Source organism: Lentinula edodes (assembly GCF_021015755.1).
Source record: "Lentinula edodes strain Le(Bin) 0899 ss11 chromosome Unknown C8R40scaffold_10, whole genome shotgun sequence".
NCBI lineage: Eukaryota > Fungi > Basidiomycota > Agaricomycetes > Agaricales > Omphalotaceae > Lentinula > Lentinula edodes.
Window position 1 is genome coordinate 597,061 of NW_025764316.1, and position 26,500 is coordinate 623,560.

General features: G+C 45.0%; 9 protein-coding genes across 9 annotated transcripts; 4 read left to right on the forward strand and 5 right to left on the reverse strand.

Annotated features, from left to right (window-relative positions):
• Nucleotides 1–109: 109 nt before the first annotated feature.
• On the forward strand, nucleotides 110–757 carry C8R40DRAFT_1168677 (uncharacterized protein; the record flags this gene model as incomplete). Its single annotated transcript, XM_046231234.1, has 4 exons — nucleotides 110–181; nucleotides 224–274; nucleotides 328–651; nucleotides 707–757. 4 exons carry the CDS (start codon nucleotides 110–112, stop codon nucleotides 755–757), a joined length of 498 nt encoding a protein of 165 aa, XP_046088435.1.
• Nucleotides 758–934: 177 nt separating this feature from the next.
• On the reverse strand, nucleotides 935–2,510 carry C8R40DRAFT_70540 (uncharacterized protein). Its single transcript, XM_046235925.1, has one exon. It carries the CDS (start codon nucleotides 2,235–2,237, stop codon nucleotides 1,209–1,211), a length of 1,029 nt encoding a protein of 342 aa, XP_046088436.1. The 5' UTR covers nucleotides 2,238–2,510; the 3' UTR covers nucleotides 935–1,208.
• Nucleotides 2,511–3,611: 1,101 nt separating this feature from the next.
• C8R40DRAFT_70689 (uncharacterized protein) lies at nucleotides 3,612–5,304 on the reverse strand. The gene is made up of 3 exons (XM_046235929.1): nucleotides 4,989–5,304; nucleotides 3,775–4,637; nucleotides 3,612–3,711 (listed from the first exon to the last, which is right to left on the reverse strand). Exons 1-2 carry the CDS (start codon nucleotides 5,050–5,052, stop codon nucleotides 3,901–3,903), a joined length of 801 nt encoding a protein of 266 aa, XP_046088437.1. The 5' UTR covers nucleotides 5,053–5,304; the 3' UTR covers nucleotides 3,612–3,711; nucleotides 3,775–3,900.
• C8R40DRAFT_1040927 (uncharacterized protein) lies at nucleotides 5,033–5,590 on the reverse strand (the record flags this gene model as incomplete). Its single annotated transcript, XM_046223960.1, has 2 exons — nucleotides 5,033–5,479; nucleotides 5,540–5,590. Coding segments are annotated over 2 exons (498 nt in total), but the record flags the coding sequence as incomplete, so codon positions are not given.
• Nucleotides 5,591–6,013: 423 nt separating this feature from the next.
• On the reverse strand, nucleotides 6,014–10,158 carry C8R40DRAFT_1095730 (uncharacterized protein; the record flags this gene model as incomplete). The annotated part of the gene is made up of 6 exons (XM_046227713.1): nucleotides 6,014–6,715; nucleotides 6,770–7,793; nucleotides 7,814–8,049; nucleotides 8,089–9,190; nucleotides 9,238–9,738; nucleotides 10,148–10,158. 6 exons carry the CDS (start codon nucleotides 10,156–10,158, stop codon nucleotides 6,449–6,451), a joined length of 3,141 nt encoding a protein of 1,046 aa, XP_046088439.1. The 3' UTR covers nucleotides 6,014–6,448.
• An 837-nt stretch (nucleotides 10,159–10,995) lies between these two features.
• On the forward strand, nucleotides 10,996–11,566 carry C8R40DRAFT_1040925 (uncharacterized protein; the record flags this gene model as incomplete). The annotated part of the gene is made up of 3 exons (XM_046223959.1): nucleotides 10,996–11,097; nucleotides 11,148–11,418; nucleotides 11,466–11,566. 3 exons carry the CDS (start codon nucleotides 10,996–10,998, stop codon nucleotides 11,564–11,566), a joined length of 474 nt encoding a protein of 157 aa, XP_046088440.1.
• Nucleotides 11,567–12,617: 1,051 nt separating this feature from the next.
• Nucleotides 12,618–13,172, forward strand: C8R40DRAFT_1041064 (small heat shock protein; the record flags this gene model as incomplete). The annotated part of the gene is made up of 3 exons (XM_046223969.1): nucleotides 12,618–12,760; nucleotides 12,823–13,052; nucleotides 13,081–13,172. The coding sequence occupies 3 exons, from the start codon at nucleotides 12,618–12,620 to the stop codon at nucleotides 13,170–13,172; spliced, it is 465 nt and encodes a 154-aa protein (XP_046088441.1).
• Nucleotides 13,173–18,135: 4,963 nt separating this feature from the next.
• C8R40DRAFT_1029305 (uncharacterized protein) lies at nucleotides 18,136–18,612 on the forward strand (the record flags this gene model as incomplete). The annotated part of the gene is made up of 1 exon (XM_046223123.1): nucleotides 18,136–18,612. A coding segment is annotated over one exon (477 nt), but the record flags the coding sequence as incomplete, so codon positions are not given.
• Nucleotides 18,613–20,451: 1,839 nt separating this feature from the next.
• Nucleotides 20,452–22,579, reverse strand: C8R40DRAFT_1168684 (CPSF A subunit region-domain-containing protein; the record flags this gene model as incomplete). The annotated part of the gene is made up of 6 exons (XM_046231235.1): nucleotides 20,452–20,819; nucleotides 20,881–21,211; nucleotides 21,376–21,581; nucleotides 21,950–22,259; nucleotides 22,319–22,405; nucleotides 22,460–22,579. The coding sequence occupies 6 exons, from the start codon at nucleotides 22,577–22,579 to the stop codon at nucleotides 20,452–20,454; spliced, it is 1,422 nt and encodes a 473-aa protein (XP_046088443.1).
• Nucleotides 22,580–26,500: the final 3,921 nt, after the last annotated feature.

The following is a 26,500-nucleotide window of genomic DNA, read 5'->3' on the forward strand; positions in this document are numbered from 1 at the left end:
GAGGCCCACATTACTGTTGACTCATGCTATATACTTGCCAATCAATGCTCTGTGCTAATTCCGTGAATTACACAGTTTTATGCATAGGATATGGAGTATGATTTAATCTATGGTCCCGGGACTGCATTATCAATTGTCAGGAAATTTCTCGAACGCCTCCATTGATTTCATCGCAGCCAAGGTGACTAGATTGACTTGGCGCCTAGCTGAACATTCACTATAGACAACAACCTACCAACAAGAAGATGGATATCACCTTGTGAAAACTATCAACGTACTGAAATGGTAGGCGCATGCATAATTTCGACTCTTCATCTCTTCCTGCAGCATCTTCTTACCTGTTCAAAGAATCTCACCATCACTGACCAGGAGGATTCCGGAGTCACCATTGATGATCATGCCCGTACCATGGATGAATTGCTCGAAAACGACGACAATGTCTTCGAAGAGTTGCCAGTGGAGACCAGGCGAAGACTTTTACGATGGAAGCTTGCTGTATATTTCTTCACCGGAGTCATTTTCTTTCTCCTGGTTATGCTGGTAGTAGTAGGCATACAACCCCGTTCAGGAAAGGAACTCGAAGAACCCGGAAACGATGAGCCAATGTGGGATGACAATAGTGAACACATTGCTGATGATCCTCGATTAGAGGTCGGTTAACCTTTGATCTTCTCTATCCTCCGTGATTTCCTCAAGTGTTTTATAGAAATTTCAAACACCTTCCGACACCACCTTTTGTGCACCATGGCCTTTCTAGGTCAAGTTTGAATCTAGATACAAAAACATCCCAGGTCTCGTTCGACATTCATACGCAAATGGACAGTATAACTAGGTACCCACTGTTGTGGACTTCACACTTTGCTTGGGAACAAAAATATGGCACACCCTATGAGTGCCACGAGCTGAAGGGTCCCATTATAAGCAAGATGGTTGAAGAGGTTTGTGTGAACACACACTATTTACTACGGACATATATGCATATAGTCACACCTGTGAGACATCACACTGTCACACAATATTTGCATCCCATGGAAAACCCTCGACTTTGATCTCCATAGATAGCAGAGTTCCAAAATTTGCACCTTGAGTCCCCCTTCCGGCAACACTACTCTGAGGAAAGCTAGTTAATGTTCAGTCTCAAGAATGAAGGAGTGGGTATGCTGCGTTGCATAAGTGAGTGATCACTCCGTTCCCTTTCCAAGAAAGAGCTAGATGGGGAAGTTACTTTTATCGCTCGGATCACCATGCGTGGGGGTAGTTTTCACTAGCCATGGTATCTCCATACATTCTCTTTCCAGCTCATCCCCATTTCCCTCCCGTGCTCCCTTTTCGATGGCATGCATTTCTACCACTCGGAGTAGATAAACAGAGAGTTCTTCGACTTTCTGATTGCAATACCGGAGAGCCTTGCGGAGCTCTTCAGTTGAAGCATTTTCGATATCACAGTGCAGTGTTTCAAGTGGGGGAAAAGGGGGCAATGAGATGCAGCAGCATCCGTCTGTACTAGCTGCGGATTCTCTGAGAACCGATGTCTGCTTTGCAACAGCTTTCATTGCAGAGATATCTTGTGTCAAAGGTACCTGAATTCTTGAAGAGCTATTGGTAGAAGAGCGCTCCAGGGATAAGGAGGAGCGATTAGGAGTAATGGTATGTACGTGCTGTCGCAAATCTGATACCGAAAGCAACGATATGTCATTAGTTGACGGGGTGGGAGGAAGTGGAATAGATGGAGGCTTGGATGACACTATTATTCTGGAATTCTTCCATTTCGTCGTATCTCGTATCGGGTTTGAAGAAATCGGTGAGCGAGGCGCAACATTAAAAGCTTGCATAGACACCGTTGACTTTATCGAGGTCATCTCACAGTTGTATTCTGCCTCAGCACCAACTCCCCGCCGCAGCTCCTCCCTAGACGGCAACGCACTGAAAGATGATACCGAAGTCGTACCGACCGCAGATGCATGATCGGGTTCAACTGGTACCTTCGGCCTGGAGCCAAGCAAAGCAATCGAAGTAGGAGAGGCGTTTGAATTTGACATTGTTTCACAGGAGGAAACGTGGCGCAAGCAGGAGCGAGGATATGTTCCCATCGATCCGATGACCGTCGTAGGCTTTACCATATGCCGTGGCTTGGTAAATAGATCATCGTATTCTTTAAAATCAAGCTCGTCGTCACTAGGACGGGTGAGAGTGATAGACGGCGGTGGTTTGACTAGCTCGGAGGTATTCAATTCCATGGATGGAGGTAGAGCCTCTGAGCCTGGATGAATTTGATTGTTCGATGTCGGAAGAAGCACTTCCTCATGGGAGTATTTTCTAGAATGCTGAGATTTTCCCTTGGAGAGGGAAAAGCGTGCAAAAAAATTCAACCTGGTGCGGCTTGCAGCAGTTCTCAGAATTGGGGATGTGGAGGTATGTGAGAGTGAATTACTGTTTCATAGCATGATACATTAGCAGACAATATAACATAACGAAGCGAGAATACCCTCAAGTGGAAAGGAGTATGATAGGGAGTTGCTAATAGAACTCACCGCCGTTGGGGCACCGACCTGAGATTCGGTGTTGATGTAGACCCTCCACTCTCTCTTGCATTATCCGACACTAAGGTGTCAGCATCTGTGTCTGAGCGACCCGACTTCGAATTATTCAGCTTTCCCAAGACCTTTGGAAGTCTTATTTTTGACAGGGAAGTAGAGGAAGTTGAGAAACGACTGATCTCAAATGGAGAATTATCACTACTCGGATTTGGATCGCTGAATGAGCTAGAAGAAATATTTGATAAACTGGACGTTGTCAATTGGACCTTTCCAGGAGAAGATTGCGAGCCAGACATTGGAGTGCAAAGGAAGTTTTGAGTCAAAGATTATGTTGAAGAGATACAATCAATCAACTTTCGGCTTTTAGCAGCGCTATCCATAGAACCTAATTTTCTTGTCATCGGACTCTTCAGTTATTTCCTTAGACTTACATCTTTCCTTTCTTTGAAATACTCTTTCTCCTGTTTGGAACCGTCTCCGCTGTCCATGCTCCAAGCAAGCACATTTTCCACTCTTGGCCTGGATCATCAGAATTCGAAACTCGCTACTTCCAGTCTTTACAATGTGACCAATCTATATCCATCCTCCTATAATCACTTTCATACATACACTGCATTGAAAGGCTGCTTACTGATAGGCCGAAATACGATTACTGTAATATCGTCTATGTACAAGTCTTCGTCGCTAATACTTGAACTGACAGCATTATCTACAGCCATAAGGTGCGATCTGAATTTAGCGGAAATCGTCCTGCGGAGCAATTCATACATAATGTTGAAGGCTGCGTTATTCTGGGGAAGATTTTCAACGCTGAGAGAGATTGATGACATTGAAAGATCTAGACGTTGACCAAGGGGAGCTCCTATGATGTCTACCGCGGTTGGCAATACGTTTAGGGTTCCACTGGTAGCGTCCGGAACACTCTTCTTCAGCGACATCGATAGCCCGTTAGCAAGTGTCTCCAAGCCATCTGTGTAAATGACCACCACAGGATCCACGTCTTTGCTGAACGTCGTTAAATCAACATATTTGACTGACGGGTCTGATATCACATATGGCGGGGTCCGATTATACCTGGGGACAGTTTTAACGGACCTCATGGCAGAAGACGGAAATTTGGAAAAAAGCGCGGTGGTGAAGGAGGTGGGAAATTTGAACATAAAATCCCCAAAGGCTGCGAAAGTGAGGACATGAAGTAAGTATGAAGGAGCAACCGATGAAGATAGAAAATATTTACCCCGAAGTCATGCTGAGAGTCCCAAATATGCGATCTTCTCCGTCGAGCCAGATATTGTCCCTTTCGTGGGACGGATGCGCCATGGAGACACGATGATACTCCTGTGGTGTTCGCCCTGTATGTTGATCATTCACAAGAACTGTCATCCGTTTGCAACCGGTAGACGCTTTGGTAGATAGAACTGCCAAACATATATAATATTATATAAAAAAGAGGTCGTATGAACTTGGACGCACCGACAGAAGAATCTCCAACACAGCACACCCACATCTTGTTTTCCGTTTTATCTATCAAAATACCGGCCATCGTGGATCCGCATCTAGCACGAGCAATGACCTCCTTGTGGGCTTCATAGAGCGCATAAGCTTCCTCGTCGTCGCTGATATTTTCGGGGTGCGGACATATCGTCTTGACAGTATGACCCAACTCTTCGTCGAACCATCGAACTTCACGTTTCAGAAACGCTGATACGTTCTTCGCCGTGAGTGGAACAGCCGATGATTGTGAGGTTGACGAAGGCGGAGGTATTCCTGACTCTGGGGAGGATGAGAAAGAGCGCTTCATGGATCTTCTAAGATTTGAGGGGAAGTGTTTCGCGAGGTACTCTGCCGTCGTTGAGCCACCATGTCCTATAAAATCCGTCCTTGAGCTGCTGGGTTTCAGACAGGCGGCGTATAGTTTGCCGTCGGGGGCTGCAGGAAATTGCCAGACATGATCATTGAGTCTCCAGTCTTCTAATATCGCGAAGCGGTCCTCGTTTGGCGTTCTACGGAATTGTGCACAATCAGTGCTCGTGTCGTTTGTGACAGAACATTTGTTGAGGAAAGAACGCCCTAAATGTTCCGTACTGGCGTCGAGATCGTCTAGAGAGGAGGCAGTAAACATCAACAGGGCAATATCAAAGATTCAAGAGTAAGAGAAAGGAAGAGAAGAAGAATCGAGATGACACTCATAATTCCGGCAACGTCTCGGAGCCTCCGGCATCCGAAAGTCTCTATGTACGCTGCGTCGTCATCCGCAACGCGCGTGTTTCGCGAATGAGCATTTCTCAAACAGAATCCGTTGAACATGGCAGCATCACATAGACGTTGCACAACGAGGCTGTTGCGCGACACGATGATGATAACGATTGCAATACTTGATATACAAAATCATGTATCTGTGTACATTCAATGATCGCAATGCTAATGTGATGGCAAAGCAAGGGCACTTACTTATAACCAGGTCCGAGCTAAGCCTGACACGTCCAACGGCTAGATTATTTTGGAGTAAAACCATATTTCTTCCTTGCCTTATTCACAATCAACCCAGGCCAAATCCAGTAGAGTAAGTGCCCTATTCTCATCGTACGAAGTATGAAAACGACCTTCTCCGAATGATCCACTGCTTGTATACACTGCTTAGCGACATAATAGGATTTGAGTCCGGATGTGCTATTGGGATTTGAAGTTGTTCCAACGGTAACCTGTGCGGGCTGGCTGTTCGACTGATCCACGGAAGAGGCACGGAAATCCCCCGCTACAGTGCTCGGCAACACAAGCGAGAAACATATAGAGGGGTGTTCAATTGCCAGTGCCTGATAGAGCAGGAGAGATGCACTCTTAGTTGATCCGTACAAGGTGCGCGCAGGGGCTGGAATTACAGCGCCCAGAGATGAAATGAGCAGTACGGAAGGTGATTTGGATGTTCGTTTGAGGATGGGAATCTGTACTTAGCCATCAATAGGATGAAGATTGATTGGTGATGAGCACTGGAAAGATCTTACAGGAGAAACAGCTACAATCAAAGGCCCAAGATAGTTCCCCTTAGTTGCAGCCTCAGAGGTATTCACTAGAGGAATGTCAAACAGTTACCGCTGGAGATCGCGACTACGTAGAACCTGCGTAGAACTCACTTGCGACGCTGAGATGATGATGGTTCGAGATCAACCTTCAATGCGTTGTCATGTGTTACAAGGCGTCGATCTCCACTACCAAGACGACTTGTTAGCCTATTTGTGTATAATTTACATGTATGTATGTGGAATTAAGTTTATGCTTGATACAATCCGTATGAAATTACGCTGCTACAAAACGAATGCTACATTGACAAAACGCAAAAGTCCAAGATTTGTGGAAATCATCGTCTAAGGAGAAAGGGAAAATAAGCTTATCATTTGAGCCTCACACCTGCCAACCTCCGGTCTTCCTCCTCACAAGCGGTTGGAGTTGATGTAAAACTCCCTGGCCTCCGTCAACAGCCCCTCATGTAATCCCGTCCACTGCATCTGCACCTCCGCTTTCTTCTTCTGCCTAATCTCATGCCGGACCCTCTTCACCGATATGTCAAACGCAGCAGGGATCGGACGATGATCAGAGACATTGACTTCATATCTTTGATAATGCAGCTATTTCACTCGGGACGGTACACGCGACCGCCACAACACACGGTCACACCATGCTGCAGCACGACGTTTCTCGGATGTATCGTATACATCTGAACGACGGTCGTATTTGTACGTTGGAGCGAAAGTAATGGGTCCTTCGGTGAAGAAACGAAAACGGAAACCACGTTTGAATTTGGTTTCTTTCAGAACCTGGTGGTGGGCAAATAGGGTTTCATGTTCATTGGCACGAACGGCAGCAGTTATAGCGTCGCGGCGTTAGTCGATTCAATAGTTCATATCTCCATTGATCTATGATAGAAAATTAGCTTCAAAGTCGAGATGAGACGTAGTAATAATACGACACAGAAAGACAATTTCGTGGTCAAGAACCATTGAACCATCGCCACCACCGACAAATGCCAGATGCTCCGCGACAGGAGGAAAAATAAGTTGCTGTTCGAGCATACCAGCAGCGTCAGCGTTGCGGGCGCGGACAGCATGTTGGCCAGCAGCAAGATAACAGTTGACGAAACAAAGAGACGAATCGTCGATGAGGAACCGAGACAAAATTCCGCCCTATACACACATTCGTTTAGTTGAAAAATTCGATAGATACCGCACCCGACGAACCTTGTTACCATACCTCCTCCCCATTCCTCGTTTCACAGTATTAATAGCAATATCCTTCACCGCCGCCTTCTCTGTATTTTTCACAATGACACACGTAAAGAGCCCAACCATGCTCTCTGTGTGAACGACTGAGTACGGACAGTCTGGAGGCATTGCAAGCTTCACAGCCAACACCAACGCATCGTACGACCTCTTATAAGCCCCAGTCACTTTATCCGAAAGACCCAAAAGCGTTCCCTCATCTTTTCTCCCCCTCGCATCGGACCTGGCAGACATCAACATGTTCTTCGCCGCCATCTTCCTCGATTCCAGATCGATGACTTCCTGGAACCCAAACGATATGATATCTGGCCTGTCGACGCTGTTGAGTACATCATGGAAGAAGTTGATATTTGGAGGATGACCATGCAGGGAATCCGGTTTCGCAGAGTCACAATTCCACGAGATTATGAGAACTTTCAGTTCCCTGAAGGTACTGTATGACTGTTCGTGTTTCTGTAACTCCGTGTCCTGCCAATTTAGCGCCAACAACCCGTCCCAAAGCCCTACGCGTTCGTCCCGACCGACACTGACCACACCCAGTCTTCTGTATTTCTCGATTCCGAACGGATCTGCGGAAATCTGCAACACAGGTAATCCGGGATGCGCCGCCCACGAATTTGTCGCTATCCAAGGTCGAGGAACGATATCATACGCAGTAATCATTCCGTTCCTTCCGCCAAGCCACAGTCTGTCGTTGATTCCCTCTAGGCTGGTCACATCAGTGGAAGCAACTTTCATGACCTCGATGCATCTCGGATATGCTCCCCCGGTTGCTACATCTTCCAGGGACCAGATAGTGATATATCCCTCTTCGTGTCCGAAGTAAACATGTTCCGGGTGGGTGGGCACAATCGTTGCACTCGTTACGGGACCAACATGCTCTGTAGGCATCACCGTTTTTCCCGTGGAAGCGGGGTTGAACAAGTCATACAATCGAATAATGGGTGTCCTTGCCAGTGTTCCAGCCCCATGCTGCTCAGACCTTCCAGCTGTCCATAGCACTCCATGGCGAAATCAAGTTTGTCCGTGGTGCGCATCACACGTGGAGTATGATGAAGAAGCTTGATGTCTCCAGTGGACGGATCCGAAGACCATATGAGAACTTTACCGACTTCATCAACGGAAATCATCGAGCCGGCGTAACGGAAAAGATACAGAATGGGATTCATATGCGCACAGTGCTTGACGCCGAGCAAATCTCCGTTTCGGACATCAACCTCGAAGATATGCCCCTCCTTCTAGGCAATCCAGACGAGGAACTCCGTATTGAACTCGACCGCAGTGATTTTTCCATCTTTGATTCCAAAATCCTTCGTGTCCATGCTCTTTGCGGGTACTTCTTGTGATAAATTGGTATTGTAAAGTCGAATGTGGTGCGTACTCCCCACAACAACGTAAACACCGCTCATAGCGAGATGCCCGGTGTGAGCAGGTACAGCGATCTTACATGGTTGTGTTGGATAAGCTCCATGATCCCCATCGTGAGGTGTTATTAGATATGGTGGTCGACGGGACGCATGAGTAGTGTCTGGCAGCAGGTCCGTACCCGAGCCCTTGTCATCATCTTCATCACCCAATTCGTCTTCGTCGGAATCACCGCTGGCTGCTCCTTCAGCATTGTTCGAACGTTGAGGAGGCAATTTGTCCCCCAAAGCGATCGTCCGCGTGGGGGGAGGAGGAAGTTTACCAAAGGGTTTACGTTCGAAGGTTGTAGGAGCACTGCAGGGAGGATGGTTCAAGTCTGATACTGATACATGAGCAAAATGATTCGTAGAAGGATGGGAACTATGTGGTGGTAAAGGTGCTAGACGGGCGGAGGCGGAGGGTCGTGGAGTCCTTGGAACAGCCAAGTCTTCGGCCTGAGCCACAGTAGAGCGACGAACAGGCAAAGATGGGGGCGTATTTAAGCAGTTCGAAGAAGATATGAAAACCTCCGGCTCAGGTAAAGCCAACGCCCGGGGTTGTGGTGGCGATCGAGGAGGTGGAATAGAGGACTGGGAAGAAGACGCAGAACCATTGTATGAAAATAATTGACCAGAATCACCCTCGCTCGAGTTTCGGCTCGAGCGAGACGTTGATTCTTGGTGATGATGGTGATGATGAGGCTTGAGGCTTCCTAGCGGAGGACCTACTGCGGTGGTTAATGAATCTGGATCGTCCATAGAACTATCTGTGATATCTTCAGAGAATGGATCATCCAAGTCAGACATCGAATTAGAGGATGACTGCGAGTGATATTCCCCGGGACTATCAAACGAAATGAGAGGTTCGGAGGATGTGTGGACACGAGGGGGCGCTAATGGTTGGTCTATCGTTGACGATATGCTTGGCTTTGGTGAATGAGTTATTGGGCGAGACGGCGTGTTGGATGCGACATTCCTAGAAGACAATTGGTGAAGGTAAAGAGAATGTTCAAGACTGCTTACAGAAATTTGCTCCTCAGCATAGAAACTCCGAACGTCAGTGTCAATCCTTCCTCGTGTTCATTTTCATTAATGGATACGTTCGGCGAAGGCGGTAATCCATGCTGCGGAGCTCGGTTGACTGAAGTATTCAAAACATTTGGAATGGGGACAGGTCGAAGCAACGGAGAGACGGAAGGATACGGAGGGGCAGCAGAAAGTCCTCTAGAATATGACCGAGTCGATCGAGGCGGCGGTGGAGGCGGCGGGCGTTTTGTACTGACATTCGTGTCACTTGTGCTGGATTTGAGACTGGAAGAAGATGAGACTGTACGAAGACCAGGAGAGACTGAGGAGCTCGAAGCGTCTGAAGGAGCTCTAGCAGGAGATGTTTGGATCGGTATTTGCAGTGATTTACGGTGAGACGCAGTAGCGGAATTGTCCATGGCAAGTGATTCAAATCTGGATAGTAGATTCTTCACCGCTGGCGTTGGACTAGACTCAATGTCTGGTGTGTCCATCGTACTGAGGATCAAATAAGTGACACTATCCGGAAGGTATATCACTTCGTACTCACAGAACAAGAGACTCCGATTCCACTAGAACAATTGGTCACCACCAGGAGCAAATCTGTTAGAGCGAGATGTTAACACCCTAGAATTATCGTAAGCCCACAGCTTCGTACAAATTTATTGATTCTATTTGTGATTACTTGACTTGTGAGGAGCGTTCACCCGAAAAGGTGAAAATCCCGCCACTAGAAGCTGAAATCACATATGTATCATCAGTTGTGTAAAATTGGCACCGCAGATCGCCGCTGTCGTTGTGGTACGAGTTAAGTTGCTCAGCTCGCTGTGGCCTTCATAAATAAGCGCTCATATTTTTTCACGGTGTAAAATCATTATTGAGCGCTAAGTCTTCCTTTCCTGTGTACAATAATGTCATCCAATGAAGTTTCGAAGAATAAACAGAGTAGATCATTCTTTAATACCTCACACTAATTGCGCTCACTAAGATTCACAGAAATTTCATGGATCAGATCGAATTTAAATCGTATCGAAGCACTCGGACCCGAAGACTTTTCATCGCCATCGCACTGCCTGTTGGACGAATTCTCGGCATTTACCAAGGGAAACAAAAGGATAGAGAAGGTGAGTTAAGTGTTCACATGCATGAATCCAGTATCTAAATATTGACCTGTTCGAAATAGTGGGGGGACTTTTTCAGGCATACCAATGCTGTTAGCTCTACCCTTCCAGAGTCTGACCGTGACGTCAAGCATATACTTCTCCTCAAGTACATAGAGTTTGTACAGGGAAAAGAAGGCTCTGATAAGATGACCCACAAAGATAAACGGCGTCTAGTATGTGATTTTTCAACTGTACTTTCCATGTTTTAACATACCTTTAACTTAAGCTTCTCAATCTCGGACTCAACTTCAAGGCGTATGATGTCTGTGAAGCTATCATCCGCGGTGATGCTTCAATGGCTCTTCCATGTGGCACCATCCTCAAACTTGTGAGGCGGGACCGGGTGCCTTCAAAGATCAAGCTCCGAACGAACATGTACGACTGCACTGTACCTGAAAATGCAGCAGGTCCATCGATTGTGGTCGATGAGGCCCATGGTTTTTTTGTGGTGCTCCCTTCTGAGTCTATCCTATTTTATAGTGGTGGTGATTTCATTTCCTGCTATCTTTCACTGATTGATTCTGAGAGCACGGTAGATCACGAAATATTTGATTACACCAAAATTGAAATGGTTGTCATCCGCGGTACTGCTATGACTCCTCCATCCTGCGATGATTCTTCCGACAGTAGCCAATTTTTTGAATGGCTTGTCGGGGTCATCGATTATGCCTGTACTGTGCGGCGAGATCAGCGGGTGAGACCTTCCATTACTTAATTCTGCTGGTTTTCTTATGTCCTGGATAGCCCACTCATCCTGGACACATGGCCCAGGCTGGTCTTACAATGGGGGCCCGGCATATTCCAGCGACCGCACGGGTTGTTGGCTGGGGAACTAGCTTCTACAGGAAGCTATCAGATGAATCAAAGACCCAGCACGAGCAAGACACCATCTCTGCTTCAGGCATTCTGTGGTCCATGATCTTGGCAATGATGCCCACCGAAGTCACTAGGCCTGTAATTCGTGTACTGAATGATTTCAATATTCCTCATTTGGCTGGCCGATACGTTAGGCCTGGTATGTTTATATATTCTGTGTGTAATACCAGGCTCATGTTCCTGCAGGAAAAGGATTCTGTCTAGAACTTGGGGGCCGACGCATTGTCTTTCCCAATGTAAGCCGCTCTCCTCCGGAAGTCTACCTCACACGCGGCTATTCAGCGTAAATCCTTCCATTTCTTATCATGGGCTCATGTTGATTGGTCAAATTCTGTAGCTGGGTTCATGTTGACAATTGCTATGCCCCATGGGCATTCAGCTTCACAGCAGGACGCAAAAAATTCAGCACTCAGTCGGCTTCAGATGGGATCACCCCCCCAGAATATGGTGGCGCGAACTTTGTTGATATAACCTTACGAGTTGTTGTCGTTAACGCACCTGGAACATTATTCTCATTTCAGCCCCAGTACCCCCATGGAACAACTGTCACTGGAGGGACGACAAATTTCAATATTGTGTTCACTTTTTCGCGGAAAATTGGTGAAGCTGTTGCTGAACTTGACGGACGGGAACATTTTGGTAGCTGTAGATGGGGTGCAGGTGAGGGTAACCTCGACAATATCAGCAGTGGCAGCAGCTAGATCAGAAGTTTTGCTCTTTTTGCTGACATGTACAAACATGGGCTTTCTCGGCCCTTTACTTGTATTCCTGCCTGCCTCATCAACATTAACATATTATTTTAGCAATGCTTATTCTCCGTTTATGGTACCTTTTCTCTCAATAAGTTCATTCAATACAGGATGGATCTGAACTGGCGGGAATGTCGAACGAGACCTGGGATGTCTTTGTATCTAGATTCAAACTTGACCTAGATTCAGCAGCGGAAGGCCATGGTGCGCAAAAGGTGGTGTCGGAAGGTGTTTGATATTTCTATAAAACACTTCAGGAAATCACGGAGGATAGAGAAGATCGAAGGTTATTCGATCAGACTTCGGGTCAACCTGCTTGGTTCGTGCAAGCAATGATCTTGTATTCAGAGGCAAAGCTGCTCGCATAAGATGAACTTGGTGAAGCTGAACCCTACTTTTTTCTTGTCGTTGTCCTGTCAATTCATTTCTTCCAGTATCAATGAGCATGACGGTCAAGCAGACGACATTACTGACATCATGACCTCGAGAAAGGTCTTTATCTTTGGTTTGAAGGTATATAGGACCACTTCGCAAGGCCATTTACTATCAACAACTCACAACTTAACAAATAACTTCTACGCTCAATAAAATGTCTCTCTACTTCTACGAACCAAGCTACCAATGGGATCGTTTCTTTGACAACGCCTTTGGCGCTCTCGCATCCCGCGGAAACCAAGGTCAAAGCCAAGCTCTTACCGAGAGACCTGACTTGCCGAGGTTCATAAGGCCCAGGTAAGTTACCTCACATCTTCCTCACTTTTTATAGGACTGTCAAGCTAACATCGTTCTTATAGGATGGACCTCCATGAAGACAAAGAAAAGAACCTCGTCACCGCGACTTTTGAATTCCCCGGTGTGAAGAAGGAGGAAATCCAGCTCGATATGCATAACGGTCGTCTGATTGTTTACGCGGAGACCAAGGTCTCTGAAGAACACGAGCAGTTCGGGTACGCGGTGAGGGAGAGGAGCGTTGGAAAATTCTCCCACACATTGCAACTTCCTCAAGGTGTCAGGGCAAGTTTAGGTAGTCACTTTTCATTGGAAAATATAAGAAATCAAAGCGTCGATGGAGAACGGTGTCCTCACTGTCACCTTTCCTAAGGCCACAGCGGAGGAGAAACCAAAGAAAATTACCATCTCGTAAATCGACATATACAAAACGTCGATATTGGTCCTAACTGTAGTAACATTAGTGTGTCCGAAACGTCTCTGTATAAAATAGCAAATCTCAATTGAGATATCTTGATTTTTTTTCGTGTAATTAGACTGATTGTAGTACACTAAAAGAAGTATAGACAGAGTAATGGGAGTCCGTCATTCGAAGAATCGTCCAGTGCTCCAGTCCGCTTGAGTGTTATATGTAGCTAGCTTTCAAATCTACGACCTTTGGTTGATCGTAACGAAATCTTTGAACCCTCTACTCAACCTTCGCATATGCGTCTTGACATTCATCATGCCTCTACCACGATACACATATCCTTCATCACCTTCCACACCCGTATCACCACCCACCTTCCTTGCCAGAGCAAGCCGGATCTTCATTTCATCGGATTTCGAAAACGCGCTCTCACTAATACAACGAAACTTGCCCTTTATCGACGGTAATCGGAACCCCGATAACGCCAATGATGATCTCCTACTAGGAGGTGAAAAGTCATGCGCAAACGGCGAAGATGGTACAACTCCAAAAGGCCTAAAGGGAGTACTCGTCGTCGCGCCAAGTGGTGAAAACTGCAAGAATTCGGCTATGGAAAATTCATGGCTATCATCACAGAATGACGCCGGGTAAGGAGGTTGAAACGCTGGTGAAGATGTCTGAGAGAGGGTGATAACGGTCTTTCAGCTGATTGAGGAGATGGAGAAGCGAAATGAAGTGGCATGCTCGGTGGAGACATGTTTTTCCGAAGGGCAGTGTAATATGGCCAATTCGGGTGTCTGAGCTGAGGCTGATGCAAGTCTGCTTGGGTTCGAGGCTGAGCCTGCATGTAGTAGTTAAGATCTGTGATGGGTAACAGTACTGATTGAGCAGCAGAGGCGGTGGAGAAAGAGACTGCGGGCCGAGAATGTGGGCGTTGTCGTTCAGGTGGAACTGTCAATGTGTTCTTGTTCTGTGATGAGGAGGTGTAGATATGTGCAATATGAGATGGCTCTTTTTTCGCCGAAGAGGAGGTTTAGGAGACATATCGATGTGAGGATTTGCACGAATGAATTTCGCCGCTGGATGTTTCGAAGAACTAGATTGGTCGACATGTACACCCGCTTTACCGGAAATTGAGGCTGGAAGCACGAGACGTTCGGGTCAACTTCGCGTGAAGTGATCAACGAACTGGCGACGAAAGTGGGCTAGCAAAAAGATGAGGTAACGATTATACTGTCGCAAATGAGCATAATAAGAGAAAACAGACGAACCTGCACTTCAGGTCGGACAGTTGCTGTGACGACGCCGCAACCTACCCAGAAGTTCTCTAGATAGGAAAAGTATGTTGTTTACAACAAAAATGGCTCGGAATACTGCATAAATAAATATGAAAGTATGGAGGTGCAAGGCACTGACTAAGGGGGGTTTGGGGGCTTGCCTCCAACAAGCTGTGAACCCTGCTGTAGCACACGGTGCGAGCAGAGCGAGCCACCGTGGCAAAGGCACGGGTTCTAAAGCTTGTGAATAAGAAAGACTTGTATTATTTGCCACCGAAATCTTTATTACGGAATCGGTAGGATACAGGGGTTTGCATAATTTCGTGAACAACCGAGTTTTTTTCTTTTTACGGTCCGAATTTATCCGTTCCTAACTCGGAATATCTAAACGTGATGTGACTGTTTCTCGACCCCATGCCTCCTCAAAAAATGCATCCATCAATGGTATACTGAAGACACTACTGAAATAACAGGTCATAGTAAGAGTGTGACTGAGAAGGTATCACAATGAGGCTTTGAATACAAAAAGAACAAGGAAAATTGTCACTCCGAACAGCTCCGAACCTCTCTGAACACACAAAATTCTTGAAAGTATATTACCTTATATGGATCAACACTGTTCCAACAAAGTACTCAAGGTCTGCATGAAGGACCTTCTGGATACAGGATTTGAAGATATCAAGGTGATGTATAGGCACTTGTAGCGTAGAACTGTTATAAGCCTGAGGTATAGGTATAGAGGAAGGAATTGCATAGTTAGAACCCCGTCACATCACGCAGCTGATAAGATAGGATATATTCGGACCGCAAAAAAAAAAACTCGACTTGTTCACGAAATTATGCAAATCCCTGTAAGCTGAATCGGAGCTTTTGTGTAGTGTTCGTGCCGTAGCTATCGGCGGCGTTGGGCAGAGGGTTCGATTGCTGATCCTGGGGCGAAGAGGCTGCCAGTACAACATAAAAGCGGGAGCGCTGGCCCGACGCTGTCACGAAGCGGCAGAGGCGGAGTGACTAGCGGAGCAGGGAAGCGGAGTGACTAAGCAAGGCGATGAGGCGGAGCGACTAAGCAGAGCGGAGGCAAACTGGTCCCAGATAATGACAGAGATATATTGAGTATCGTAGTCATAGGTAATAATAAGTAAGCACATACCTGGTCCCAGATAATGACAGAGAGGTCAAGATAAGGGACCAGGCTGTGGAGGGTTGGCTATATATACATAATCCGGTCTGCGAGAAACAACGATGTAATACTGTACAGTTTAGGAACAAGGAAGGTGGCGGAAGCCAATAGAAGGAGAAGATGGGTCAGGTGGATCAGTAATCGATGGGGGTTTGACAGTGATGGGATGATGTATCGTACAAGTAAAGGCGTCGAGACGGTGAGAAAAGGAAAATGATAGGGGCTGCGTACTTTATGACAGACGCCTCCTAAATTGAATATCTAAATCATCCTTCTCCACCTCTGCGCTCGCGAGAGGACACCAGAGACACAAGTCGACAATTGCATTTGAGAAGTTGCAGTGCTTGCAAGTAATAGCGGGTGGGCGTTCGGAATCAGAGAGAAATCAGGTAAAGAATTGGATCGCTGGAGATGCTGCAGGTAAATTCGGGGCACTCTGATTAATGCTTGAGGATAGGCAAGTATCGTTTTCTCGCGAATGGAACATACACCGGCCCTTCGCTTGGTTGGTTCATATTAACGGATAGGTCGTGTAACAATCGTAAGTTCTCTATCATAAATGGGTCATAAAAGTAATGCAGAGCGAGAGAAAGTGAAGTCAAAGCCTCTGAGCGAGGCTCTTTATCAATTCAGGAGATAAAGACCTCAAGGTGCAGGACATCGCTGTTGAAGGACAAAGAGTGAGAAGGTAGACAAAGAGTTGAAAGGTTGGCATGAAGCAGACACAAGGCGCACACATGTTTGAAGGCAGCCCACGAGACTGATAATTGCGTACAAAGACACATTTGCATTCGAGTGTGAAGGTGTTTTGATTTTAGTTGAAGCTTACACTAATACTTGAGAGTGAGCAGCCTATACTTGCTACAATGCGTAGTTATTTATTCTCACTACGTCGGCAGTCGCTAATAACGGCTGGGATTTACAAAGGGAAATCTGAGTCAAAACTTTGATTTCCCATCTGTGCTTTTGATGTATTGATCTTCCGGCAATGACTTGATTTCTCGGCTCATCATTGATAATCTTTCCCATAGATAATTGATAATCTTTCCCATAAGTAATAGATAATCTTTTTCATCAGAACAAATTTTTATTTCCCGGTTTGCGAAAGTGAATGCCCGACTTTTGAGCCACTGTCCAGAACTAGTGAGAGGCGGAATCTCCTTACAAAATGTTCATTACATTGAAGAGGAAAGTGCCACAGTGCGAGAGTAGGAATTTGTCGTGTTGGTTTAGAAAATTACAAATATAGGAAATGGTGACACAGAAAAAATCTAGTTACAACCATCGAAGGAGAACGTTGTCTAAACTGCAAAGGAAATCATCACCGCTAACATGGGTTTGATCCAGCAAGGCACCTCGGAGAATAGGACAAGCAAAATAAACGGAGTGACTATGACTGTAAGGGCATATCACGGCTAGCACTAACTCTCACTCTGTATCAACGCAAGACTAGTATTTGCAGTGGCTCAAAAGTTGGGCATTTACTTTCGCGAACCGGGAAATAAAATTTTGTTCTGATGAAAAAGATTATCTATTACTTATGGGAAAGATTATCAATTATCTATGGGAAAGATTATCAATGATGAGCCGAGAAATCAAGTCATTGCCGGAAGATCAATACATCAAAAGCACAGATGGGAAATCAAAGTTTTGACTCAGATTTCCCTTTGTAAATCCCAGCCGTTATTAGCGAATGCCGACGTAGTGTCTATAAATGTGGTGTATCTGAATGTTGCATTTGTGATCATATCAACAACGATGGGTGTGCTATAGACATGTACCTTTACAGCTTGGTGATTATCCAACGCCGACTGGCCACAATTCTACAGCAGTGAGTAACAAAGAGAGCGAAGCAAAATGTTCCAAGGAATCTACCGGCGCAAATGCGCGAGTTTGGCTTCACTTACCCAATACGAATCGGACTTCACCAGTATAATTTAACTATCCTATCCTATCCTATCCTATCCGACCATGCTATTGGCTGTTACTCAATTAAATTGTATTGTTCCCCTCAAGATATTCTCTCCGCAATGTTTCGCTTTCTGAATCTTTCATCATACGGTCCCTTTGGATAACGAATACAGTGCCTACCTACATGGGCTCATGTAGGCCTACATGTAGCAACAGCTCTGCAGCGTGCTGAGGATGCGCTGTACTCTTCTTTGTTCAAAGTTGGTTCTGTCAGAAGTCACTGCAGTGAAACGCATCACGACGCCAAGGACATTCCGGGACAGCCTTCAAAGCATATTATTACCGGACCTGACGAGTGCGATAGAACCAGATTGCTATTTGGACTTCTCTACCCACACGATCTCTATGTAAACGTTTCTCTACTCCTACAATTCCACCTTACACCCAAGACAATTCGTATCTGTCATGTCTCACCACAGCGCTGGTATCAAGAAGAACACCACTCGGTCTGACCAATGAGCAGACCAGCGGCTCCTGGCAAATATGTCTCCAGTTGACCGCCCATATCCTCTAAATGCTGTCTGCCCCAGACCAATACCCAACTCCTTTGCTTTTGGCTTGCGAGTACCCTTGGACACCTAAAAATCTGTACAGACCCAAACTGGACGCTCTCCTCAAGGCAGGTGTGCGCACTTTTATTGATCTCACTGAGTGTGGAGAGCTTTCCCCTTACTCGAATATCCTCTGTGGGCGTGCGGCTCTTCTTGGCATCGACCCTGCAACGATTGAGTATCACAACTTTCCTATCCGTGACCGATCGTTACCACAAAGTGCCGAGTCCATGAATTATGTCCTGGACGTCTTGCGTGACAATGAGGTTCGAACAAGAATCAGCGCGGTTCACACTCGAGGTGGTATTGGTCGTACGGGTATGGTCATCGGTTGTTGGCTCGTTCAATCAGGAATTGCGAAGGACGGCGACGAGGCACTTCAGATCATCGCAAAGGAGTGGTGTACTGTCGAGAAATGCAAACGCTTCTCACATAGCCCAGAGACAGGCCCTCAGTTCCAATTTGTCCAACAGTGGATGCGAAGGGACCGATCATGGTGTGTACGCGTCCATCTCGTGTTCTTTTCGCTTATCTCCTTTGACAGAAATTAAAGAGGTTTCACTACAAAAAGCGCAGTCTGTCGTGTGATTCTCTCTCACCATGGCACTGCATTTACCTCACTACATTGTTCTTTACATTGGGTGAGTGACCTTCATTCTTGTATTAGGGGGGTGAGGGCTGACCTCAAACACACTGAATGTTTATCTCCCAGGGTTTATATATGCTGAATTTACCTGCTTTTGACGACTATTTCATTCAAGCACATTGGACACTACGCTGCTAATTCAAATCTTTGACCCACGTATACCTGCTTAGACTAGTAAATGCGTTTACATGACCATCATGACTCTTGTCAACTATCCTATCATTCTTTGCCATACCCATGTAGTTATTGTGGTACATAGGCAACTGGTATAGACCATATGGTCAGTATAGTACAGCGCTAGTCGTTTTTCCTCTAATACCACTAGTACTGTATTTTTGAGTTTCTCGTGCAAATTATGAGGTCACATGATTGAAACATAACTGTTCTTCATCTACTTCATCAATCCTTAGCGCCGTGCTGGCACGGCAATCCCCGACTCTGAAATGTGCTCAAAATTGACAAGATGAAATGAACATACTTTGAGTCCAAAAATCCGACTCAGTACAGTGTCGTAGATAGTTCTCTTATATAATTATTTGAGTTTTTTGGAATTCCGTTAATCATGTGGACAACTGGAAATCTACTGGAGTCTGGGTTAGTGTTGTCTGGAATTGATTGAACTAAACATGGCCAAGAATCGGGCCGGGACGGAACAAAAGACCCCTCGGATTTTTGTTACACTTCGTGCAACCGTCGTTGCCGCTGTCGTCCCCATAATGTTATGGCCATTATCCTTTCGTGCTGCTTTTCAGAGTAGAGTTGCACAACTTATTCGTTTTGTATTCACCAGCTCCAATCCACAATTGGAAGCAGCCCAAAAGAAGGCTCAGGAAGTCCTCTCAAGTACACAGCAGATGGTCAACAAAGCTTAGAGAGCGCAAAGAAACTTGCTGGGCCACTGGGAGAGACAGCTGGAAAATACCTCGCTAGTGCAAGAAAATCTGCCGGTCTTTTGAGTAGGAAAGCTGATGGGAGGTAAGTGAAGCGTGTTTGTTCAACTTGTACTTGTTAGATGGATGTATTTCTGGTAAACTAGCCGCGAAATTTCTAAACGCTAGCGTATAAAGCGTGAGTTTTTTTATAACTTCGCTGTTTTGCAAGAGAAATTGTTAAACAAGTTTATCGCGTCGAAGGCCTTTCTTCTCCATCATCTGTTGACGCAGTCCAGTCGGCATACAGGACCATATGATGAATGCAATGTAAAAGGTATTCTGGCAGAAACCAATTAATAACGGAGAAGTTGCAAGACTGGGAACTTATGCTGTGGAGACATAAGGGATCTTTAAGGTAAATTTATTGGTCTTTCATCTCTGAATGTCGCCCAAAAATCATTGGTGTAAATAGGCGAAAAGATTGGAAGAAGAAGTATTGTTGGTTACAAGCTTGATTAGACGGGTGTGTCCGAATGTATCATCGGTATCGATATTGAGCGAACTTCTGTGCCGCTTCGAAATGTGGTTCCCATGTGTGATGAAAGTGGGAGTTTTTTAACCATGTTATCCTGCGACTCTCATGCTCCCCAAGACAATGTAAAACATCCCGATATCTTCCTCAGTGTCGTGAGGGCTATGTATACTGATTGCAGTGGCTCAAATACAGACCGAATCTTGATTGCCCAAGTACACATATACGTCTTCAGTATTGCAGTCAGCTATAATACTTACAATTCACTCCTTGTGACACTCAATCGGTCCAGTTTTTCGAGAACTTCCCCTACTGTCCGGTTAAGCTCACTAGTAATAGCATTTTGCTTGGATCCCGGTAGCCGAGCAAATGTCTCGCAGAGATTGTCTGCCTTGACCGGCATATAATAACCTCTCCAACTAACTGATTTCTGCCAACCAAACAACCTCTGTTCGGTGAGCAGATGCTGCTCTAATGTCGATACGAAGTCGACATCCTCCTTCGAAACAAAGGGTACGAGGATACCAACCGTGCCATGGACACCAGTATACAGTAAGATTTCACGTCCTCCAGCAACCATCGCTACTTTGTATATAGAATTGACAAGGTCTCCGATATGGCAATCTGCCACCATATCGGACTTGTGAGGGGGTGCCCGTCAATGTCCTTTTTTCGTGAGGGATACCTTCTCCGGTAGGGTCTTCATCGACTTGGTCCGATTCTTTAGTGATCAGCGTATTGACGATAATGTTATCAAAGCGGTCTCCTATTGCTACAGCGTTGTAGTTCACCATCATTAAAGCATTGACCCATTTTGATTGGGAGTCATCGCCGAAAACAAGGAAATGGTTTTCTGGTGTTTTGTATGCAATGAAACAGACCGAGTGTTGCATTTCTCTCACTATAATTGTCAAACCTTGCGTATTGAGTGTAAGATTGATGGAGCAAATGTCTGAACAATGCTTGATGAGCGTTCCATCCATAGCATAATCCTCGATGTTGCCCTTGTTTTCAACCTTGCGAAGTAGGTTTTTTTTCCCAATATCATGAATTCTGAAAGCTTTCCTTACATCGGCGACAAGTCGTCACTGGAACGCGAAAAGCGTAAGCGGAACATCATCAGTCTCTGTCTAGAGACAACGTTGATATATATTTCGGCAAATGAAAGGGAAAAACTCACTTTCTGAAGTAACCTCAAGCTTCTTCCTTCATCCGTGAAATCGTAAGTCTGCAAGAAGTCAATCGAAAAAGGGCGTGGAGACATTGTCGTATCAGCCGCGGTCATAACAACTAGTTGAAGCTCACAGCCTCGAACCAAAAAGGGAACCACTGCTAAAGAGAACGCAGCCTCGTTAGAAACTAGAGGGACATATGCACTGTTTCCGCCTGAATGATCACATGTCAGAAGCAGTCCCAAAGTCCACGGCTAAGAATCGGTACGGTTAACAGTGTCCATAAACTGTATTTTTTGAATTTTCAGTTTGTATCGCCTACAGATACATTTGTTATACCGTCGAAGCAGAAAATCAAAGACAAGATTGCAAAAAATGAACTCTTTCGTTTTTGTTTGAATAAATGTTTTTTGTATACTGGAACCTCGGAATCAGTCTAGTGTTTGACGTGCGCCCGAAATCGGTGTTGAGCTTTAAGTCAAGGTCACTGCTGGTCGACTTAGTGCATTGTATAAACTACTAGAATTTTCTGAAATGGTTATCTGTCAGCATGAGCAATTGCACCGTAATATACGAAGTTACCGTATGAAAAGGAGTTGGAGATCTTCGTGGTAGGATCAGTGATCCATTCATGAACGAATGAGTGACTTCTGTTTGTAAGTTCAGAAGTTGGTTCCATGGGATAAGTTTGGCGTTGACGATAACGATCAGTACAAGGGGAGGTCAAATCGTTGCCTTGATTGTGATTTGTAGTAAATCCTCGAGTAGGTTTCTGACTGATGAATAGGTTGGGTGGCCGCATGATCAATTTCGTCCAGAAACCTTCTGCAGGACGGTCATAGAAAGAAGTGTTGTTGTGACTGATGTATGTGCCGGTGGTCGTTGCAAGCAACTGTAAACAGTGCAATGTTAGAATACAGGTATGATAAAATTATGGCGCACAGGCCTTACAGCATTTGCTTTCTTGCAACCTAGATTCTGTGAATCAGTTTCGGGAACAGGTCGTATTTCATCGAGCTCCGAAATCAAAGATAATGTCTGTAAGTAATGATTCAATTATATGGTCATTGGATTGTAGTAATTTTCGCTTACCGTAGTCGTGGTGGGTACTTCCAAATCATCGATAGAAATGGACAAGTGAATGGCTGCCGTTGATATATCGGCTGCGGGTCCGTTTTGCGAGGTGGGTAAAATCTGGAAATCTTTGAGCATGTAGTAGGATATGTAGGAATTGTAATGTGTTGCTCACTTGTTCGCCCGTCGTGTCTTTGGGATGAAAATATTGATTTATGTTAGTCGTTATACAGGTGGTGTCAAATGTTGTATTCCTCGTGCAGTTTTTATCGTCAAATGTGGAGGTGTTATGATGAGATGTCGACGACTGAAAGGAACCATTGGGTTATAGTGGGTACGAAAAGAAGGTTAAGAAACGTGTAACGTGCTTTGTTTTTCACATACGACACACTTGCAAAATCTCGTGGTGCTAGCGAGATGAATCGAGTAGACTTCTATACGAATTATGATGCAACAGAACAATGGAATTCAGATAGCGACTGACCGATGTTGTAATTTTTGGTCATCTTGAATTGGGAACTTGTTTGTGTTCATACCAGTGCAACAACTGGTCATATTGTGCTGCGTTAATTCGCATCGATGCCATAAGGCGAGAGCATGTGACAATTGGTACGCGGCTACATTGACGATAGGGAGTGCATCCGTCGCATCTCATGTTGTTTGGGTGCACAACGCACGTTTTACCTCTTGCTTGACAATTATTACAGCTCTAGTTTGTTGTTTACGACGTCAGGGATACTTCGGAAAAGAGGACATACGATATCTTTGTGTTCTTCATTCAGTGCTTGTCTCTCTTTTGTGGTCCCGTATTTTTTGTAAAGTGAGGCGAAAGTTGATTTCATGATGTTCGTTACATGGTGCGCGTTATTGTTGGCATCGTCTAAAGTTGAGATGATATCCTGCAGTTGTATGTTGTCGGTATTTCGGATTCGATGTTGAGGTAATGTGGAGTGCATGAACCGATGATAGTGGTAGACGTACGAGTGTATGGAAATATTTGTACCTGTGGCATAACAAATTTTACTTTGGGGCTTGTCATGTTGATTCAACATCTAGTACATATTGCACACCGGACAATGCCAGAAGCGGCTGATTATGTATTATATGGTCTTGGTATATGTATGTTGTTGTCGAATCCATTAGCACACCGGAAAGAGAAAAAAATGCACTCGAGGGAATTATCAAATTTAGCGTAACCGATAATCATGTGATCGCGGATAAGCTATATCAGGGCCATTATATGCGGTGTCGGCTTTGTGCATCCACTGTGGAGGCTGATAAAGATGATATCAACTCATTGAACTATGAACTACCTTTTGTATGGAACTTCATGTATGTAATAATCTTCAAAGATAATTGGTGCCCAGCGCTGAACACCATTTAACCTCATCCTTGACATGATATTCTTTCATAGGGTGCGTGAGTCCAAAGATGCGAAAAGGAATGAACCCACCAATACGTTCAGAAAATGTAGCACAAATTGGCCTGCAATGACGGATTTTGGCCTCATCAGCATTATCATCAATGAGCCAGTGCCTTTGATGTAAGCTTCCAGCAACTGCAGAAAGCATGCATCCTGTTAAGATCATGTACACCGTGTAACCGTGCCAGGGTCACAAGGTGTCTAAGGGCGGAGGGTTGAGTGGGACAGTAGTGAAGTTATTAACAACACTGCCGTTACGCCGTCAGTCCCCAGAGATCGAGAGTATAGAAGAGAGGAGCTAAGTAGCAGCCAAGTCGGAGCGGCGGTATCGCTGACAACGAGGAGCGAACCAAAGAACATCAAAGTCCTAAGGTAGAGTAGAACGTACTTCAAGGCGTTGAACGTGAAGACTTAGAGAAGAGCTAAGTTGGAAGGGAGATCTAAGTTGATAAACAAACTGAGGAACTACAGTAGCATATAGGCAGTATTTATATCTACGGAGCGGTGCATCGGTGCAGAACGCCAGACTAACTACTAGGAGCTATATGAGTAGTACCTGCAGGGTAAAGTAAAAGACAATAAGGAGGGACTAGAACGAAAGGGTATGTGTAGCGAGAAAAAACAATAAGGAGAGATTACAATAAAGGTGGATCTTTGGAATACTGAGCGGCGGAATGGAGGCCTGAGGCATGGACTTGACACATCCATTAATCATGACACCTTAGCATAATGGAAACGGGACACCCCTTTTATCATTGTCCACTTGCATACACTAGACATCAGAAGAATGTAATGTTGTATGGCTGTTGGTAGTGTTTTATGGATATGGTAACCCACCCTTATGTACTGACATCAAACATTTTTGTAATTACAAGTGATGGCATTGAGACGATACTGACCCCAGGTCTGTTTTGTTTGGAATATGTCATTGACAAAGCCCCTGTTCCAGCACTCAACACCAGTGAGTTGGCATTCACAGACACTTGGTTTGTCCTATAATTCAGTATAGACACTGAAGATTATTTGACATCCTTGCTCATTTCTGATTTCCACTGGATGCCGTGTCAAGAAAACAAATGTTTCTTTATTAGGGCCAATCCCATTGAATGTTGGTGGTATCCAGAAGTCAGTGTATACGTATTGAGAAGCAGTGTTCACTGGGTCATATCACAAAGCGGAGCAATCAAGCAGGATGATAAGGCAGAGCAATTTAAGCAGAGCGCAGATGGACTGGTCCCAGATAATGACAGAAATATATTGAGTATTGTAGTCATAGGTAATGATAAGCAAACACATGCACACTGGGGAAATGGAAAATTTCTTAATCTTTATCAAAGGTCAAAGGTAATCTTCATTGCATGAAAAATACTATATTTCTAGATTGGAAAATGCAGGTAATATTTTACACATTTGCCATCTGTAAAACCTGGTTATTTCCTTACGGGAGAGAAGTTTATTCACTAAGGGGAAATTGGCAATCGTTGTTTTAATTTGCCTATATATTTTTTGGCCGGGGAAAGTGTTTCCGTCAGGTGTGTGTGAGTCTGATTTCTGATACAAGTTTGAGGTGTACCAGCAAGACTTGGATTCATGATTGGGAGGCTCACTGTGCTTTTGCGGATGTATGATGACACATTGTATTTTGGAATGTCCATGCAATATGACCACAAAGTTCACATTGAAATCCTTGTAAAAGTGCATACAAAGGAGGATCTAATTTTAGTACTGAAGACAAATGATGTGAACTTGAAACCGACCAATGTTTGTACGAAGGCTGACATCTGTAAAGCATTGCTTGAATTGCCTCTGGACATATATTGTGTCATAGTAACTGCTCTGACAGCAAATTGCGCTATTCCAAAACCACATACTCTAGAATCAAATATCAACATTAGCCTAGAGCTTCTACAGCAGTTCAGCAAAGAACAACCCTTACAATGGCAGCACAGGAAGGGGTTAACATACCATTGTATTGTGAGGTTTTATTAATACTTATGGAAGGAAAAACAAACATGCAGGTGCAATTTGGGGAACAGTTGTAAACCCTAACCACTTTATTGGATGCTTCCCTCATCTCTTTCCATATAGCAAAGCATCTGCAAAACCTGGATATTCGGCTAAGGTCTGAGAGCAGATCCCAGTAGATCCCAGTGCTGAAAGCACTGAAAGCAATATGCTCTGAGTGCTTTCACTGCTGGGAAGTGCTCTCAACTGCTTTCGGACCCTTAGCCGAAAATACAGGTTTTGCAGATGAGGAGGATTTGAAATGGAGTACCATCATGAGGTGTCATATGTTGCTCATTCAAAGTGGGCATTGCAGTATGCGAATTGTCAATTTTGTCCAGATCATCAGTTCATCTTCCAAGTTTTTGATGCAATTCAAAGATAGGATATCTATTCCAGAGCTAGTCTTCAGATCAATTGGTTTCAGTTCTGAAAGTACAAATAGGAGATCAAAATCGTCTGTCAGTGGAAGACGAAGCTCTCTTAGTCCAGTTCCATCAAGGTCATATAGACTTCGCCTTCAAAGAGTTACTGTCCCCCGTCGACGGACGCGAGGCCACTCACAACAACCTAACCGGAGTAGAGGAAGAAGCAGGGTATAGCAAATTTTGTAACCATCCTGCGTCTCCAAT

What these genes read in the sequence shown, in the direction of transcription:
- C8R40DRAFT_70540 (XM_046235925.1), bottom strand. Translation starts at nt 2,237, where the DNA reads ATGGAATTGAATACCTCCGAGCTAGTCAAACCACCGCCGTCTATCACT.
- C8R40DRAFT_70689 (XM_046235929.1), bottom strand. Translation starts at nt 5,052, where the DNA reads ATGGTTTTACTCCAAAATAATCTAGCCGTTGGACGTGTCAGGCTTAGC. An exon ending in TAGCTCGGACCTGGTTATAA is followed by an intron (nt 4,638 to 4,988) that starts GTAAGTGCCCTT and finishes CCTCCTCTCTAG; the next exon opens with ACGATCTCGACGCCAGTACG.